The sequence below is a fragment of the Vidua chalybeata genome, chromosome 9 (genome assembly GCF_026979565.1).
Source record: "Vidua chalybeata isolate OUT-0048 chromosome 9, bVidCha1 merged haplotype, whole genome shotgun sequence".
Lineage (NCBI taxonomy): Eukaryota > Metazoa > Chordata > Aves > Passeriformes > Viduidae > Vidua > Vidua chalybeata.
The window spans coordinates 1,578,022-1,596,791 of record NC_071538.1 but is presented as its reverse complement, the minus strand read 5'-3'; the positions used below and the strand labels follow the sequence as shown (position 1 = coordinate 1,596,791).

The 18,770-nt window shown below is 43.7% G+C and overlaps 1 protein-coding gene across 11 annotated transcripts in view; it reads left to right on the top strand.

Annotated features, from left to right (window-relative positions):
- The first annotated feature begins 1,325 nt into the window (after window positions 1–1,325).
- The window catches only part of DNM3 (dynamin 3), a 171,836-nt gene continuing 154,391 nt past the window's right edge, over window positions 1,326–18,770 (top strand). For all 11 annotated transcript variants that reach the window (XR_008432222.1, XR_008432223.1, XM_053949823.1 and 8 more), the window contains exons 1-2: window positions 1,326–1,500; window positions 17,463–17,536. Coding sequence is in view for 9 of the 11 variants with exons in the window: in XM_053949823.1 (XP_053805798.1) it covers window positions 1,355–1,500; window positions 17,463–17,536 (220 nt within the window). In the remaining 2 variants the exon portion in view is untranslated. The remainder of the gene's footprint in view (window positions 1,501–17,462; window positions 17,537–18,770) is intronic.

Genomic DNA, 18,770 nt, shown 5'->3' with positions numbered 1-18,770 from the left:
TGACTGCTGCCGGTAATCGCAGCTAAATCTCATCTCTGTTATGTGCCTGAGCTTTTAGCTCAGCCTCAGCGTGCATTTTTAATTGAACCCGCTGCAGTGACACGGCTTAGACCTCGGTGTCGCTTCCCAGCCTGCTCCCGAGCCGTCACCTGCTGCCCGCCCTGCCGGATCCAGCTCCTCCTCGGAACGTGCCTGACCCTGGCAGCGTTCCTGCCTGTGCCCGGGCATTGCACAGCCCTTCCCAGTGGCCAGATGGGGCTGGGCTCTCAGGGGAGAGGGGCAGCACGGTGGTCTCGTGCTCAGCGCACAGAGCTGGGTGAACCGTGCTCCTCGTGTCCAAGTGTCCCAGCACCGGGGTGGCCTTGTCCTCAGGCAGGAACAGAATCCCAGAATGGGTCAGGTTGTCAGGGAGCACAGTGGGGCATCTGGTCCAATCTCCCAGCTCAAGCAGGGTCATCCCAGAGCACAGGCACAGGATTGTGTCCAGCTGGTTCTGGGATATCTCCAGCGAGGGAGACTCCACAGCCTCTCTGGGCAATCTGTGAAAAAGCAATCCCTAACAAGCAAGCTCTAAGTGATGTCCAGGTGGTAGAAAGACAAATTACTTATTGGTAAAATTGCCTTGTTAAGGTTTAGGGCTTGGCGTGTTTCAGTTATCTCAGACCTAGGGAGAGGTTACCAAAGGGGAGAAGGGTGTAACACTCCTAGCTGACACAAGGAATGCAGAATTTAGGGGCTACAAGGATATTTGGCAGAACACCCAAGATAAGGAAGCTACTAATAAAAACTGAGCAACTGTGCTGAAATCAGCTCTGGCTGGGTAAGAGGTAATTCTGCCAGGGGCAAATTGTGACCTCTGACTCACAGACCACTGACCCAAAAACCCCACCAACTGAAGAGAAAGACTGAGCATGCAGACTAATTAGCACTGGAAGCAAGAGGATCATTAGCCAACAGAAGACAGAACACTAATTAATAAGCGAACTAGATAACTTGTAGCCAATAAACATCAACGCCTTGGTTTGTTAAAGTCCACAAAAAGGGAAAACTTTTGACAGTTGTCGTGCTGGCTCTGTGGATTTGTCACCCGGCCATCTTTCTGCGCAGAACTATACATAAATCCAAGCCCTTGACTCCGAGCGTGGATGGGCCTTTGGCACAACGGGGGGAAGACCAGATTTTGGGACAATCGTGGCACAATCGTGGCACAATCGCGCGACCGGCACCGGGACCCGCACCGGAGGGGGCGTGGCCGCCCCACGGAGGCCCCGCCCCCAGGCCCGCGGAGGGAGGGACACATGCGCAGTGCGCCGGCCGTTACCTGTCAGCGGCGGCGGGCGGAGGAGGCGGCGGGATGGAGGGGCTCATCCCGCTCGTTAACCGGCTGCAGGATGCCTTCGCGGCGCTGGGCCAGAACTGCCTGCTCGACCTGCCGCAGATCGCGGTGGTAGGCGGGCAGAGCGCCGGCAAGAGCTCCGTGCTGGAGAACTGCGTCTCCAGGTGAGGGGCGGCGGGCACGGCCCCCCCGCGCCCCCCCCCCACCCCGCGCCCCCCACACGGCCCGCGGCGCGCGCTGTTCCCAACGGCCGCGGCGCGCGCCACCCCTCAGAGCGGCTAATGGGGGGGGGGCGGGGATGGACGAGGAGGGGATTTTTTGGGGGACAGTTCGCGGCTCCGAGCCCACCGTGGGTGCTCGGTCCCCACCGAGGATGCTCGGTGTCCCTCCCCCGGCGGCTGCCTCGGGGGTGGCGAGGCGGGCCCCGGCCCGGCAGCGCCCGTGATGCGGTGTGCGCGCTGCGGGGAAGCCGCCGCGGCTCCGGTGCGAGCGCGTTCGTGTGCCCGCTCCGTGTGTGCGGGGGTGACCGCTGCCTGAGAGGAACGAGGTGTTTACAGCCCAAACCCTGATTTCGGTGGGGTGCTGGCTCTGAGCGGCTCTTTCCTCCCATCCCATCGCATATAAATTCGCACCGTCCCAACGCGCCTGTGGGTATTCGAATCACGGCGTCATTAAGGTTGGAAAAGACCTCCAAGATCGTCAAGTGCAACATGCGCACCGTTTCTAACAAATCACTGACAGGAAAAGGGGAAGCCTGACGGTTCAGGCGGTGCTTTTTGACGGCCAGGCGGTGCCTCTGGAGACGTCCCGAGGTAAACATGGGCTTCACGTGCTGTTTGATGAAGTTCCTGCTGCGTTTGCCTCAAATAGCTGCGGGCTCCCGGAGGGAGGTGGTGCTCCCGCAGCGGAGCTGCGATCCTAGTCCGGATTATAGGGTCGACATACTCTTGTGCGTGATTGGGGGACTTGATGTGCGGAGATCTTCAGCGAAGGTAATATTAAATGCTGTGGCACTCCACAACCTGGCCGTGTGTCAGGCTGCAATAGCTCTTGATACCCGGTATAAAAATACTGTATAGTGGTTCTTCATCTCTCCTTCAGAATCGACTGTGTTAAATGTCAGTTCTTCCTCTTCTTTCTCCTTGAAGACTGTAGCTAGCTACTAGTGTTGACAGTACTGGCGAGTCTCTCAAGTTTGGAAAACATAAATGAGATCCTCAGAAAGCACAATTGGCTATCCAATTATTACTGTTCTCTTCAAAGAAGTCCTTAAAACATATTTTGGTAACCTTTTGACTTTTTGAGCTACAGTGTCCACAAAGCTGTGCAAAGCACACGTGCTGAGGGGAAAAAGCACCTTAATTTTTCTTGTAAGTGAGGCTGTTTTGGTCCCTGGGGTCGGGGCTGAGTGAGGTGGGCTGTGGGCTGATGTCGGTCTCTGGACCCAGCTGTGCTGATGGAAGATCATACTGCTCCCACATGCTCATCACTGCTCGGCTGCCAGAGGGATCTGATCCGCAGGCGGAGCTGTTCTTTTGAGCCGCCTGGATGTGCCTGGCTGGAGCAAAAGGTGAAAACGAGCATTTTGTGCTGATCTGGCCTCTTTGGCCGGGAGGCTGGAACCAGCTGCACGAGTGAGATGTGGGCACTTCTAGGAGGAATTAGGAAGGAGAGGTAAGGGCAGTAACTGTTTTACTCGTGTAGTTATTCACTGTGCAGCCTGCAGACACTTCACAACAGTCTCTTTAGAGAAGAGATTACAGGCTGGTATGAAACACCAGAATGTCTGTGTCACATGGGATTTGGAATTTGGATTCTGTCAGCCTGGTTTCAGAGTTCCACATCGTTGTTTTATGCAGTAACTTCTTGAGATTCAGCATGAACCGATCTGTAGTACCTCCTGACTTGCAACCTTAGAGTCTGTTGCAAAAATGACATCAAACTGCATTGTTTCAAACCTATTCCAGGAGACTTGAGCACGGATATTTTGTTTGTGCCTTTCCTCCAGACTGAGTACGTGTGGTCAGCAGATGTGCCCTGGCTAAGCTGTGAAAACTTGGTTGTGAAGCCTCAGAACCAGATTAATAAATATCCATGAGCTCAGAAGGGGATTTTACTTGTTAGATCAGCAGACAAATGGCCTGTGCCTCTTTTTAGTAAGCCATAGGGTATTCCTGTTTTTATGGGATAATGCAGCTGCTCTCTGCAAACAAGTTTGTTTCATCCACATCTGTCTTAATGTGGCTTGTAGAGGTAGAAGGTCTCCCTGTAGAGCCATGCTGCCCTCGTTTCTCTTTGTTACTGGTATATTGCATGACCTCTGGCAACCACAGGGCCAACTTTAACTAATAGTAACACAGCTTTGAAATTGACATGAAAATAAACCAGTCCTTGCATTGCTCTGAAGTTTCAGCATTAATTCTCATGGCTTTTGTTTAGTTTTTTTGGATTGGGTTGTTTTGTGGTTGTGGGTTTTTTTTTTGTGTTTTGTTGGTTTCATTTTGTTTTTTTTTTTTTTTTTTTTTTTACCACATGAATCATTATCATTATCATTAGTAGATTTTGAACTCTTAGCCTTCAGAGAGATACTGAAGATCTCTTTTCTTCGGGACTAGCTGTAATTGGTATGAGGAAGGCATGATATCCTCCAGGGTCTTGCTACAACCATGCTGCTGGTTGTTAACGTGTATTGTCAATGGAGCTGTGATGAGGTTGGCAAGGCGGTTTTAACTCTAGGATCAGGTTGTTATTCCCTGCTCTCTGTAGCCACTATAGCACTGTGGGTGCTTCAGTCTTCCACAAGACTTTGGTTTTTGAAAGATTACTTTTTTTTTGCACTTGGACAATAGAAAGTATTTTCTGACTTGCAGGTGGTATCAAGAGTTAGAGCTTCCTTATGGCTCCTAGGAAATGTGCTGGCTATGGAGGGTTATCCACCATCTTGTTTATGCACTGCCATCGTTTTTCAGAAGGGTTGTGAGGAATCTGGTGTGGCACAGTTGTGTGGGCTGGCAGGTGGCCTGGGAGTGGGAGCCAGCTCCTGCTGAATGACACACATCCATCACTGCCTCCAGGGTAGCAGCAAGGCCTGTTCAGGTTCACACGGGATCCTTAATGACTGCCAGCAGGCAGGGAATATATTGGAATTCGCTCACGTGTGTTTTGCATAGATAGTGGTGTTGAATGAGGATGGATTCCGCAGCATTTGTGGGACACCCAGAACTACTTGTCTCATTGTAGGCTGGCTTTGAACTAAGCAATGTCAAATCTCCCAGTGTATCCATTGCTGTTGCTATTTGGATTAGCATCCCCTGAGAAATGTGGAGAGTTTCCTCTTTAAGTACTGCTCCTCTGTGTGTAAGGAGACAGTTTCTTTTGGTAGTCAAGGACTGTGTGTGAAGGTTTTTCTCTCAGGATTCTGGTTACATTTAGATGGAAACAGAGATTCCGGGGAGCATCTGAGGACAGCAGTCATTTCCATTTATGGGTTAGACCTTCCTGTGTTCATAACTGGAGCTCCTGGAGTGTGTTTGAGGAAATGAAGTTGTCTGAAGAGCAAATGTTCTTCCTACCTCCTTCTGCTTCCCTTTGTAACAGGAGTAAATGTGCCCAGAAAATGTTGAGCCAGCATTGAAGCAAAAGATCTAATGCAGCCTTCTGGTAGAGGTTGGTTGGAGAGCGATTCAAAAGCAAAAAGGAGAGTCAAACAACAAATGCCAGCAGATTGCCAGTGGGAGAAGGCACTCGGCCTCTCTTGTTCCTGTGCTCCTGAGCAGTTCAGGGCCAGCAGCTTATATGTTGTTTGTGCTTTTCAAACCGGCTTTTGATAATAATTAGGTTACTTGAAAGAAAACTACTGGCAGGAAGCAATCCCTGTAAACTGTATTTGGAGAGAAAGCACTTTCTATTATTTCATCTATAGCCAAATGGGTTTTTCAGATAACTGAAAGCACAGACAGCAAGCTACCTTGTCAGGGCCTCCTTCTTCAGAAATCAGAACCTTGTTTTACTCTTAAAAATAGCAAGAAATTAATAATTAGGTTTCCAGCTTGAAAGCTCTTCACTTCCCTTTCTGCTTAGTATAATACAAACTGCATGAGGCCAAACAATTGTTTTATAAAAGATGTGAACTCTTGATTGTAAGCCTGTCAGTCATAATCAAACAGGCACTTTCATTTTAAGAGCCTGAGGTCTGATTGTGTAATTCAGCTTTGCAGCTTTTTGATCTGAGATGCTTTTGACAATCTTAGGGGCACTGCATGTAAGTAGAGCTATTTATTATGACATATGTAGTGATTATTTCTTCTTGAAATTACTGTTCCTCGTGTGCTCAGCTCATTCTGTTCTGCTTGAGATGGCGGTTGTGAAAAGACTGCGTTGAGTCATTAGGAGAAGAGAAGGGACTTAAACTCTGGCTGCTAGAGCAGAAAATTTCTCTGAATAATGTAGACACATATTTAGATTGATGCTTCCTGGGGGACATGTATTAAGATTGGTGTAGATATTTTATTCTTTTAGTTACTAGGCATTGACAGAAAAAAATTTTTACAGAAAATCTCCTCTTTTGTGAAACAGGCAGGAAAAAGCTAAGCAGTCAGGCTGAATACAAACTGAGATACAAATGGAGACGTGGTGCTGTGTACTCTTTTTTTAATCTTAAGGATCTTCTGGAAATGGGAGTCAGCCACTCCTTTTCCTGACTAATTAAGACACCGTACAGCTTGGCGTACAGTATTAAGTATATTAGCCTAGTTATCAAAATACTGTGGTGCAACGAAAGCAAGGATGTTCTGGGTTTTTCATTTATTAGAAACAGCAGCAAATGAGACAGTGGCTCATTTGGGTTTTTCCCTGAGTAAGTTTTTGCATTTATACATTGAAGAACAAACTGGCTGTTTAGATGGGATACAGGTGGCCTGGTTTTGTCCTTAAATGCAACTCCATTGTTGACTTAAAATCCTTTTTTTTTTTACCTTCAAGTTTTGAGAATTGATATATACAAAGTAAAGGAAATGTGTATTAAAAAACAGACATGCAAAAAAAAGAGCTGTTTTTTCACTACCACTCCACATGTAATTTTTTTTTCCTCTAAAACTTCTTTGAGGATTTGTCTCTTTTATTTTTGGCATTTAAATTTTGCCAATTAAGAAAAGCTGTACTCTATCACAAGGTGTAGTGTAGGGAGCTCTGACCTTTATTGTGGCATTGACGTTCAGCATGTCAGGCAGTTTAGAGATGCTAAATCAATAAGTAATGCTTCAGTTTTGTAAAGTGTAAGAACACACAGTCTTACTATAACTTCAGCATGCTGTGTATAATCAAGGTATTGTAGCATTTAGTGAATACAAGTGTAGTATTTGAAGTCTGTGCTCTAGACTTCAGAAAAACTTCAAAACCCTGCAAAAAGCAATGTTCAAAAAAGCCCCGGTCTGGTCTCGAGTGCCTTGTGAGGAATCAGTGCTGCAGATTCAGTGGCAGTTGTTAGTGGGAGTTCAATCCATCAAGGTGCTGCTGCTGCAGGTGGCTGCACTCCTCTGATCGTTTTTAAAGGAGAGTAGTCATCTCAGGAGAGGTGTCTGGGTTGGGTTTTTTCTTTTTTTCAGACCATGGGAATCTACTTAACTTTATCCAGACTTCCCTGGTTTTTAATACAGAGGCACTTCTGAAAGTTTCACAGATTGTCTGGCTCTCTAGACTCTTGCATAATATTATAAATCCTGTTACTCGCTGCCTTTAGGAAGGAGCCTACACTTGGGATTTTGTAGTGTTGAAATCAACAAATAACCAACACCTTTGTTGTCTTGCTGTTTCTTGATGGCTATTACTGCTCATGTTTCAAGCTTATGTCACTTTCCTGTGTAGATGAAATAGCAAACAAGGATTTCCAGCTTAGATAAACAGATGTTAGCAATGGGATTGTTTAGACATTCACCAGTAAACATTGGGAGTGATGCTGCCATGGATTGCAGCACAGACATGGAAGCATGGACACTGCTCTCTGCCACTCTTTACTGTGTGACCTCAAACACCTTTTAAAATATTACCTGCATGTGTATCCACACATGCCTTACCTGTATGTAGAATATAGATTTTTGTTCCTTTATTTTTAACTTGCTATTACCTGTAAAGGAGGATGGTAGCATATAATCTTCAAATCATTGTGGGATAACTGTGATTGTTGTCTAAAACTTGCTGTTACGCATTTCTGTTGTTTGAGTGATGGCTGATTTAGATTTCTGTGTAGAACCAAAACTGAGCCTTGGATTCTGCTTTGAACAGCTGAGATGTAGCAGTATTTCCTCATCCCAAAAAGGCACCAGCAATAGCTTAGTCATTGAGAGAGAGGTCATGTTTGTGGTTTGCCTTCCCTCAGTTCATCACTGAGCAAATTGATGATGCTCCTCCAAGTATTTATGGGTTTCTCAAACAGTGCCTAGATTGCAGACTTGAGGGGGAGAGCCTTTTTTGCTTTTTCTGGTTTGGTTTTCTTACTGTTTTTTGGCGGGGAGCGGTGTGTGTGTGTGTGGGGGGGGAGGTTTAAACATAATAAGGCCTTCCAGTAAATATAGAAGTCTGTGAATTCCTCATTTGCTATGCTTGTGTGTAACAGGCTACTGAGAATCCCTTTAATGCTGTGTGTCTGCAGTGTAAACCTGTAGTGTAAATACACTGAGAACAGGAAATGAGCATTATTTAACTGTGACCTTGCATCCTTTTCTTCAGCAAGTTGCATGGAGATGAACAAGGCAGCATTATTGAACTAGAGAGGAGCAAAATCCCATTTGAGTGGGTGCTGGGCTTTGATGTGCTGCCAAGCACTGTTGTCTGTGATAGCCTCTGGGATGTAAAGGAGACCGTAGCTGGAGATAAGAGAGGTTTTCAACCCAAATGTCTGCTGATAATGTCAGCTTTTATAATTTGTGTGTGGAAGTTACACTTTTAATTCAGTACCTGCTTTCTTTGTTCAGGTGTGCAGGAGATGCACTCTGCTGTAATACAGATTTCAGCCCTCACAGATGAGATCATCAAAGCCAGAGTGTCCTTAGGCACTTGGTCCCTTATTTACTCTGTGCACTGCAGATGCCTAAACCATGCACATCCATTCCGTGGTGCTCAGCTCTAGCGGATGCTCTGAAGCTGTAACTCACCTGCAGGGAACAGGCAGGGCTCTGCATGGCAAGGATGAGAAGCACTGAGAGACATCTCTGCTCTCTGCTGCATGTCAGGGGGAAGTGGGCTCTCTTCCAGCCCTGCTCATCAGCCAAGCTGGAAGCTGCTGAAGAAATTTTGGCATAATCCATCAGAGGCTGTGTTGTGCCCTTGTGTGCTCACCTGTTTATTTGTTCAGGTGCTAAACAAACATTGGCAGAAGATCCTCAGTGTCTGTCAGATCTGGGAAAGAGACTGAGAAACTCAGGAGTCTGGACTGAGACCTGCAGCCTAATGGCTTTGTTAGTGTTCTGGGAAGTAGCAGCACAAAACACTCTTTTGGTCAGACTTCAAATATAATTTTTTCTTGGGGTAATAATTCAGTTTCTGGTGAGCAGAGAGATGGGAGATCATGGCTAATATTAAATTTCACTGTTGAGCTAAACAGACTTTACATTGTCCTGGACAATATATTAATCTGCACGTACTACAGGCTCAGAGAAGGATAAATGGGCAGGTAGAAAAGGATAAAATGGCTAGAGAAGAGAAGCTGTTTGAGAAACTTGGATCACTTGTTTTGGAAACAGTCTCCTTTCCCCCTTCCTTCTGTAGTTGTCTTCCTGTCAATAAATTCATGCTCTTTATATATTCTCTCTCTATATATATACAGTTCCCACTGTGTATATAATCCAGAGGGAGTACAAGAATTGAATCCAGTTACATTCCAGCTCTGCAAAATGATCTGAAATGGCTTGTACTGTACCAAAAAAGGTAATTGTACAGTTTGACACTTTGTCTGCTACAAAAGAGAAATGTATTTTCATGATGCTTCTGAAAAATTCTTGGATTTTACTAGCATGTGTCACAGCTGACTGTATACTGTGCTACTGTTTAAAAAGTCAAAGTCTGTATTGATGGATCCCAGCTCAGGACAGTGGGATTTGGGAGAAGAGGCAGCAGATTGTTTTTTCTGGGTTTTTGGAATTCACAATATCTAAAAGATTTGTCCTGACAGAGTATCAAGAGGTGAATTATTTCCTAAATGCAAGTATTTCTGTAGAAATTAGCTTCATGTAGCTGATATGCCTGGTTTGTTGGGACATGTTGTTTTCTTTCTGATCCTTGCAGTCTGATTTTTATCTCTGATTATATTATGGAGGAAAACTCCTTACTCAAATCTTTCTAAAGAAACATTGTTTATTGCATTTGGCAGCTGGAAGTGATTGGAAAAAAACCCAAACAGCCAAGGTCTATTTAGAGCACTGACAACAATTTAAAGTGAGTAAAGAATTTTTGTTGTTTGTTTCTTGTGTTGAGATACAGAATCTCGCTGCATTAGTATTCATCCTGAGAATGGATGGGCTTTCATGCACCAACATCCTATGCAAATGAGTCCTTTCCTAAAAGCAAACATATCTGATTAGGGAGAATAAGTTGTCCTGCAAAATCCCCTTTATTCTTTTTGACACCAAAATTCTGAGAATTGTTGGGCTTTCTTTGTGTTTTGTGCTTCCTTTCTCCCCCTTCCACCACCACTTGGAACTGACAGAGAGCACCGTTGGGCAGGAAATAGCAGAAGCTTTTGTAAAATCTTAAAAGGGACAGAGGAAGAAGGGCATTCTCACCCATGGAAGGAGGATGATGCAGCAGAGGGCTGGCAGGCTGCCAGGGAGGACAGATGCATCGTGCATACCGTGCCTTGCCCACGAGCCTGCACATTGGCAGCTTCCCCCTCTGTTCAGCCAGCGAGCCCAGCACAGCACAGGCACTGCAAACAGAGCACTCTTCATCTCACACCCCTGGGCTTCTGCCTGGCAGGTTCTCATGCCTGTGTACGGCAAGTTTGCAGTCCTGTAAACGTTGCTGAGATTTTAAAACTTTCTATCATGTGAAAGAGATTTCTTGAATCCTAGGAAGTGCATTTTCCTTCCTTGAGTCAGTGAACAGTCTCACCTTTTTCTGTGTGGAAATGTCATGTGGAGTACTGTCACTGCTGTCAAAATACAGCATTAGATTGCTCTGAGATGGTCGGTGCCTTCCTAGACTTGAGTTCAAATGTTCCCTCCTTTGGAGAACCTGTTGATTCCAATTTTGTTTAGTGGAAGGCTTCACCACTGGGACCAGAGTAGTTTTTGGCACTGATTTTCCCATAGCCCTGTGATGTCTAATGGGGGAGATGTAATAACTTCTGGCAGCTTGTTTGGCAGAAATGCTGCTGCTACTTACAGAAAGCACCTTCCAGATCCAAGAGAAGTATAATGACAGGGATTTCTGAGCCTGCTCTCTCCCCAGTTTTCTGCATGAAGAGGAAATCTCAAGCTTTGCTTTTTCACCTGAGTGGTGCCTAAGCACTGGCATTGAGCATATTTGTTATGGAGGTGCCCAGTTAGTGTGACTGAAATCCCTTGCCAGCTTATTTGAAGTTTTTCAAGGGCTTTTAAAAAAGACCTTTTTTTGTCACATTTAGAATCAACACTCTCATATTCCCACAGCTGGGTCTTTTTGGGTAGAATTTTTTTTAACATTGCCCTCTGGGTTTTTTTATAGTTGGTCTCAATTCCATAAAGGAGTGGAGGGAAAGGGACCCAAAGAGACATTTTAGGCTGCTAGCTGTAGTGCTATGTAAGATTTTCAACACTTTATTTTTAATTTTTCTTAATTCAACCTGTGTTCTTACTTGAAAGTGATGGATCGGTTAATTGGGGTGTCCCTGCTTTGCTGTTGAGGTCCAGTAGTTCAGCAGTGGTGGTGAAGGACATTGATGGATTGGGAAATGGCTTCTCAAAACCACCAAGTTTATGTACCCTGCTTGAGAGGAGGAGGAGTTGACAGCCTGAAGGTATCTGGATACTCTGTTTTTTTGCCCCTAAAGCCCTGCATGCACTGCATGGGCTGAATATGTAGTTACTGTGCTTGATTGAGCAGGTTAATTAAAATGATCCATCAGTAGAAGGAGGATTTACCTTGAAAGAATGGTTGCTGCAAACTGAGACCAAACATGAACTAAGCACCAGCCATCTATGCTGTGTGGTTTCCAAAAAACACTGAAGAGATCAGTACAGAGCTTCAGGAGCTGATACATCTGAGATCACTAAAAATCCACAACCTCTGAAATGCATTTAGCATGCCTGGTAGGCCTAATTAAGATAGGTGTCTTTGGTCTTCAATAAAGCAGATTAATTGTCTTGTACATCTTCCTGTAAGGCCCATTATGTTAGGCTATTGAACAAAGCTGTGGGAGACCCTTGATTGACAGACATTGTGCCAAACAAAAAAACACTTACTCTTCTGTAACTAATGAAAGGAGGTGAGGGATCAAGTGGTGACTGACAATGAGAACTGGTCTCTGTACTTGGAGTTGATGAGGAGCAACATACATGGCCAAATTTCAGTGTCATGTAGAAGCACTGCTGTGTTACTGAATTGAAAAGGCACATGGTTGAAACATCAAAGCACAACTGAGGCAGTACTTCTTGAGAACGTGTCCTAGGGTTATCTTTGTTCTGTCACTTGAAGGGTAGTGTGTCTTGTGTTGGTGATGACAACTCTCATGGACTTAATTTCTAAGAAGGCCTCTGTGTAAATGCAAAGTACATTTCCCATCTCTTGGACTTACCTTGCTTTGTAATGTTTTAGAAGTGAGTGAAGGGTCTGCTGATGGATCCTCTGTGGGGCTGGTGAGCACAGGAGCAGGTGAGGTAGAATGAGCACATCTGCAAAATAGGTCTGCAGATACATATTTTTAGCATTAGGAGTTCCCCAGTTACAAATTACCTGGGTGTGGTTTATGGGCTTTTAAGCCTGATGAAAGAAGTTAGAAATATTTCATGCCTGCCATCCTCAGGCATACACTGGACCATGCTTTTTCCTATTTCTGGAGTTTTTTAGCACTTTGCTTTGAGGCTAACTATGAGAAATGGAAGAAAAATGAAAGCTTTTGAGTACCTCTGTGTGTTTTCCACAGAACTTGGAGATGCTGTATGGACATGTGTCAGTATTCCTGTGAAACTGTGTGGTCTCCTGCACAAGGCATGGTCATTCAGCTGCTAATATGGGCCACAAGTGCTCCTGATGTGCTGGGCTGGAGTTGTGTAAAACAATAAACACTGTTGGAACAAGGCCCGGGAAAACTTTTGACTTCGGGCACAATTGCAACTAAAGCTGCGTTACATTCCTTGGCAAATCTTGGGAATAAAGGCCTGTGGGGAGTGCTACCAGTCCACTGTTGTTTTATTAGCTGCTGATGGATCAGGGGCTTTCTGCATTTGAGGGTGGTTTAGGGTCTTGGGATGGACTTTGTGTTAGTGGGAGAACTCTTGTGCCATTGCTAATGTTGTCTGGCACAATGAAAGAGATGGGTTGTTTCTGCTTCTCTGTAAGAGAACTCTGGCTCTTGTCCTGAGCCTGGCACGTTTCTGTGCTTTGTGAGAAATGTGGAGGCTTTTTCTTTGGAGGCAATTCTGATTTTTTTAACAATTCATCACTATCAATTAGAATTGTTCGTAGCTCTTTAATTAATGCAGTTACTGTGTAATCATTGACATTTTTCTCGGTTATTTGATTTCCTGGACTCTCCCTATGTTTTGTATGAATTATTTATATTGGTATTGATGTAAATTAGTCGCCATTTGTCCTGTGTGATACTGACCATGTAACTGATCTGAGCACAGGACATTTCTCAGCCCTATACTGGCAAAGAAAAGCAAATGTAAGTTATTCTTTTGAAACTACAAATAAGTTTTAAACAGTGATGCATCATCACTTTTCACACAAACTGGGCATTTTTCTGTTTCATTTTGTCTTTTATTTTTTTTTTTTAAACATAATAAATACTGTTAGTGTGCTAAAGATCTCCTAAATGGAGACTCTCCCTTGAAATCCCCCTGAAACACATTATGTTTATTTGTTTGATGTGCTTTCCTTTGTAAGCTACAGTCCTGCATTATGATGAGACCACCTCACTGAGGAGCCCGTGTCTAGTTTGCTTTTCAGCATTTCCCTAGTTTCTGCCCCTCCTGAAATTTTCGTCTCTTCCATAGGCTCTTCAATTAATGAGTATTCTAATTACTTTTTCACCTTAGAACCCAAACAGTTACTATAAACTGATGAAGTGTTGGTATGGCCAACTTGTTTCACCATCCTGTGGCATAAGTTTGAGACCTGGCTTTTAGCAAGTCAAATTCAAGCTATTATATGTTCCTTTATGCATTGAACAAACAGTAGACACCAAACTTAGTAGATACACTTGTCCAGATCTCTGATACTGGAGATGAGCAGTACTAGAGAAGACAATACAGCTTATGTTATGCAGAAATATATAATATTATAAATAATATTAAATAAAGAATAAATAAAATAAATAGTAAGACATGACTAATTTTATAGGATAATTTTTTTAGCCCTGAAAATATTTTGCTCTTGAAAGTATTTAACGCTATTCTAACCGCTGAGTGCATTCTAAGATTGACAGGTTCCTGAAGGGCTGTCCTGGCAGATGTGGCTGTTTGCCTCCTCTTTGCATTTGATAAATTCAGCACTGGCCAGGCCTTGCTGATGGGCTGTCCTGTCACTGCAGTGCTGCTGCTGAGCCGGTACAGCTGCTGTCAGCTCAGTGCTTTGTGCTGAGAACGCTCTGAGAGTGAAGATGTAAAAGTAGTTGGAATCTTAATGCAGGGTGAACGTCTCTTAAAGGAGCAGGCTTTCATTCCCAATGTGTTTCTTCTTTCTTGCACATCCTCATTGTTAAGTGGTCCTGCAGTTGCACACACAGGTGCTCCCAGGCTCACTGCCCCCACCACAGAAAACAGCCTTTTCTCCTCTTGTTGGTGTCTTTGAGCACAAATTCTCGGGCATGAATATTTTCCTAGATAGATTTCTTTGCAGCTGCTTCCACTCTGATGTGAATTTTTTTATCCCAGCTTTCACTGAAGAGATGTGTACGTGCTAACCAAAAGGTGTGGCTAGCAGCTGTGTAAAGTCTGTCCTTAGAAGAATGTTAGGGTGTGCCATCGAGACCTGGAGGGGTATTGTCCTTTTGGTCAGAAGGAACCTTTGAGGCTTGGCTCTGTTCATTCCTGTTGTATTTCTTGCTGCTGTTACTTGTATAAGTTGTGGGACCATTTCTGATGCAGAGCTGTTTGGTTCAGCACCACTAACAAACCCTTTAGAGAATGCTTTCTGTTCCGAGGGGAGGAGGAGCTGCATCCTGTCCTGTGGATGTCAGAGTAGGCATTTCTGCACAAGCAGTTGTACAGCATTTAATCTGATTCCCTGCTGTGTGGTACTACATTGCTTTTCCTAAAGATGTACAAGCTATGTTTCAGATTTCACTTACATTTCTGTGTGTGTTTAAAAAATTGCTCTTTTTTTCTCTAAGTAGAGTTTATGTATTTGTAACATTGGATTTGAGCTGTACAGAGAATGCACACGGGTGCCATTGCCTTGTAGCTGAAGCTAAAATTTCAAATGTTTAAAAAAAAAAAAAAGCCTATCTATGTGGGCAGATTGACGTCAGTGTCTCTTTCATAGAGGTAAAACACCCATTCAGTGGTTAAATGGTGGGGGGGAATTTTCTCCTGAACTCTGCCTGTGAAGCCCATTACCCTCATTCTTTGACTTCTTCCCTCTTCAAACTGTGCATTTGTAGCAGAAGTTTTATGTCCTGCTGCTGCACTGTTGAGTTGGTTATGTGATCAACACAGCTCTCCCTCTCACCAAGCAGGAACCTGTCTCTGCTGATGTTTGCTTGAACAGAGAATAGTTCAGCTCACTGGACAGGGGTAAAGAATGCCATCACTTTTGGGCATAGTAAGAGGATGTTCTGAAGGAAAATTGTTGTCTTAACCTTTCTTTGTAATTTTGCTGTTGAGGAAAGGTTAGTGTTGTGTATACTGGGAGCTGCATTAATGCAGTGTTCTTTATTGCTGAATGTGCTTAGTCTGAAGCAGAAAATCAATAAATCTTTTCAGCCTTTGACTCCCCAAAGGCTTTTCTTGTCTCCTGTGGTGCTGTAGAGGACACTGGTTTAGGTGACCACTGTGTCCTAAATGGCAATTCATTTTAGCTTCTTGATGGGAAAAAATATATAGATTTTTTTTTAAACAGATATTAAATGCTTGAAAACCAATGTATAAACTGTAATCTTAATTTGCTGTCTCTTAATTTGCTGCGTTCATTTCAGTGTGTACAGAAGTATGACCATGTTCCCATTATTTTCTGTTTTCCCATGAGAAAACAGCAGATGATGTTCATTGAGGGGCAGCTTTCTCTCCATTAGTAGATACTGAAACTATGATAGAGACCTATCTGAAGGCCTTTGGTATCACTTTAAGCTAATTCCTCTATGCTGTTGCTGTCTGAAACATTATAAAGTATCACAGCAGATTTAAATCAGTACACCTGATGTTTTTGCAGTATCTTTGCTTGCATATGTTTTTGGTTTTGTGTTTTTTTTTTTTGGTGTGCTATTTTTTTTTTTTTTTTTGTGTCTAGATGTTAGGAAGGAAACCTTCAGTAGAGTTGCCATGTTTCTTTTCTGCTGAAGCTTTGCCACCTTGTTTGTGCTTGTGGAAAGAGGTTCACTTTTGTGTTCCTGAGCCTGTCTTGGCCTGGGACTGCTCAGACCTAATATCCTCGGATTTGCACAAATAATAGCCTGGATATTTGTGGGGTTTATTTTTCATAGGTATACCCTCAAGGCCTGTTTTAAACCACACAGGTTTGTGTGCAGCCTTTAAAGGAGCTGTGAAAGTCAGGCTTCCATTAAGTAGTGCAAGGTCAGTGTGAAGATCCTCAGTGGTTATTATAGGCAGGAGGTGATTTCCCAAGTGGCTGGAGCAGACCTGTGTTAGCAGCTCTGTCTAAAGGGCCAGCAGGGCTGTGCTTTGTTCTTTGGCTCTTGTCCTTCTCCCCATCCCTCCCAAAGACACTGCACACTCCTGCCTCACCTTCATGCAGGCACTTAGGTGTATAACAACAGTCACCCAGATCAGCTCTGCCCTTGGGCTGCAAATTCTTGCCCTAAGCCTTTGCTGCATTGCTTTTCACCTGAGCCAGAGGGGTGAGTTAGCAGTGCTGCTAAGGCAGACAGGAAAGTGATTCAACATCTCTTGTGAGGCAGGAAAAACGAGGGGATTTTGATGAGCTTATACTGATTGTGAAACTCTGTTTACCCCTGAATTTTACTCCTCTGAAGATGCTTATTTGAAGGAAACACTTTTCAAAGCCTCTCACTGAACCTCATCTCATAGTTTTTAAATGTTTAATGGGTCTGGCAACTGGAGAAGACACTGAGAAAAATGTGTTATTTTGCTTTGGATTTCTTTCTTTCCAGTTGCATAAGGAGTCTCCCTGTCTTTAGAGACATGGAAAGGCTCATGGGGATGCATAATGATACAGCAGAGCTGGTGTCTTTGTTTCCTTGCTTGCTTTCTGGTCCAAGGACACTCTCCCCCTCTGTCCCACAGGACTTCTAGCATTCTACTTTCATTTGGAAACTTCTGGGCAGGTGTGTTGGTGGAAAAGTTATTTGGGGATTTGAACTGGCAGAAGTTATGTGAAAGAGTAGTGCAGGGTGCTGCCAGTTTGGTTTGTCCAGAGCTCTGGTGTGGTGTGTGAGTGTGTGCAATCCTATGTCCAGATCCTCTTCAGATCAAGTGTGCAGTGATGACAGAATCATTTGGGAAAATCTGGGCATGGCTTCAGGTATCTCACAGTGCAAGGTGAGATGTTAATGTGATGGTCTTGAGGAGGCTTGGGAATGCCCTGAGACAGTAATTTAGTTTTAATGCACATTTGTCTAATATGCAATGACTGACTGTTGTCTTGAACCAAAATTAACAGCCCTACTTTAGAGGAGTATTTGCTACCAATCCACACCACCTTTCCATTTTCATCCAGAGGAGGTTCCAAATTAGTCCAATATCTTATGTAACTGCACATTACTTCTGGCTAGTAACTATTTTTTTAATGTTTCTAGGGATTTTCTTCCACGAGGTTCTGGAATTGTGACAAGACGACCATTGGTCCTGCAGCTCATCACTGCCAAAACAGGTAATCTCTTCCTCTTTTTGGGTCAATGCCTGGACAAAGTGCTGATGTACTTCAGTAGGAGAAAAAACTTCTCTAACAGGACATGAACAATGTGAAGGAAGATGCCACCAGACTCTCTGGAGCAAAGGGCTGCTGCTTCAAAACTGTGTGCTCAGGACCAACTCATCACATTTCCCATTGTGGGAAAATGATAATGTCTAAATCTTAGAGCACATGGTGAATTGAATCCACATCATTACATGGAATATGCTTTGGAAATTAGCTTTGATTTATTCATTTCTTGATGAGCTTTGCAGTTATATTAGTTAACACACCAAAATTGCTGCAGTTCTACCTTTAACTCTTGCTCCAGTGCACACGGATTTGATTCCACACAGGCTGTTTTCAGAACTTGTCTTTTTTGGTTGGGCTCAGTACACTAAGTAGAGCAGAAGGTGGACTGGGGGAAAACAAGAGTTCTGTGTATTTGTCTGGTGAAAAGTATAAATATTTTTGGGTGTACCACTAAGCTATGGGATATATTGAGATCTTTCATGAGAATTCACCACTCTGTACTCTTCCATGAGGCACTTGATTTGCTGTGGTGTAGCTCAGTTCCCTGGCATATCTAAAAGCAGTTATGGTTCACCGTCATTCCAGCTTTTGGTGGTGTTACTTCTAAACCAATGTAAGCAACAAAAAATCACTGGTTTGCTATTTACTTCTGCTCAAAACAGTAAAAAAAAGAAACAAAATAACATCCAAACCTGCACTGAAACAAAAAAATGGTCTTTGAATTATGTACCATGATGAAACTGGGGAAAAACCAAAATTATAGCTGCCTGTAAAACTTTAGTCTGTCCCTGTGTGTGAGATGTAATTACGTTTTTGTGTGTATTTCTTTCCTGAAGGTCTTCACAGTGTTCAACAGGCAGGTAAACTGCAGTCTGCCTGGGCTTCAGGGTTTTTTCTGAATTATTGCTTTTAAAATGCCATCGTACTTTCAGTGCCTCTATAAAATTTTCCATAGTGTTTACATCATGGAAGAGAAAGGAAAAACAGTGGAATTTGGTATTTCTGCATGATCAGATTAGAAATTTTAGGATTGTCAAGTATGTCATACACTTATAGTGCTTTATATATGGTATAAATTAACATTTGTTTAAGTTGTAGGAATGAACACTTCCCATTTCTGCAGATCTGGCTTTTGACCTCTGACAGATGATGCAGAAATGCATGAATAAGGCTTAGCTGT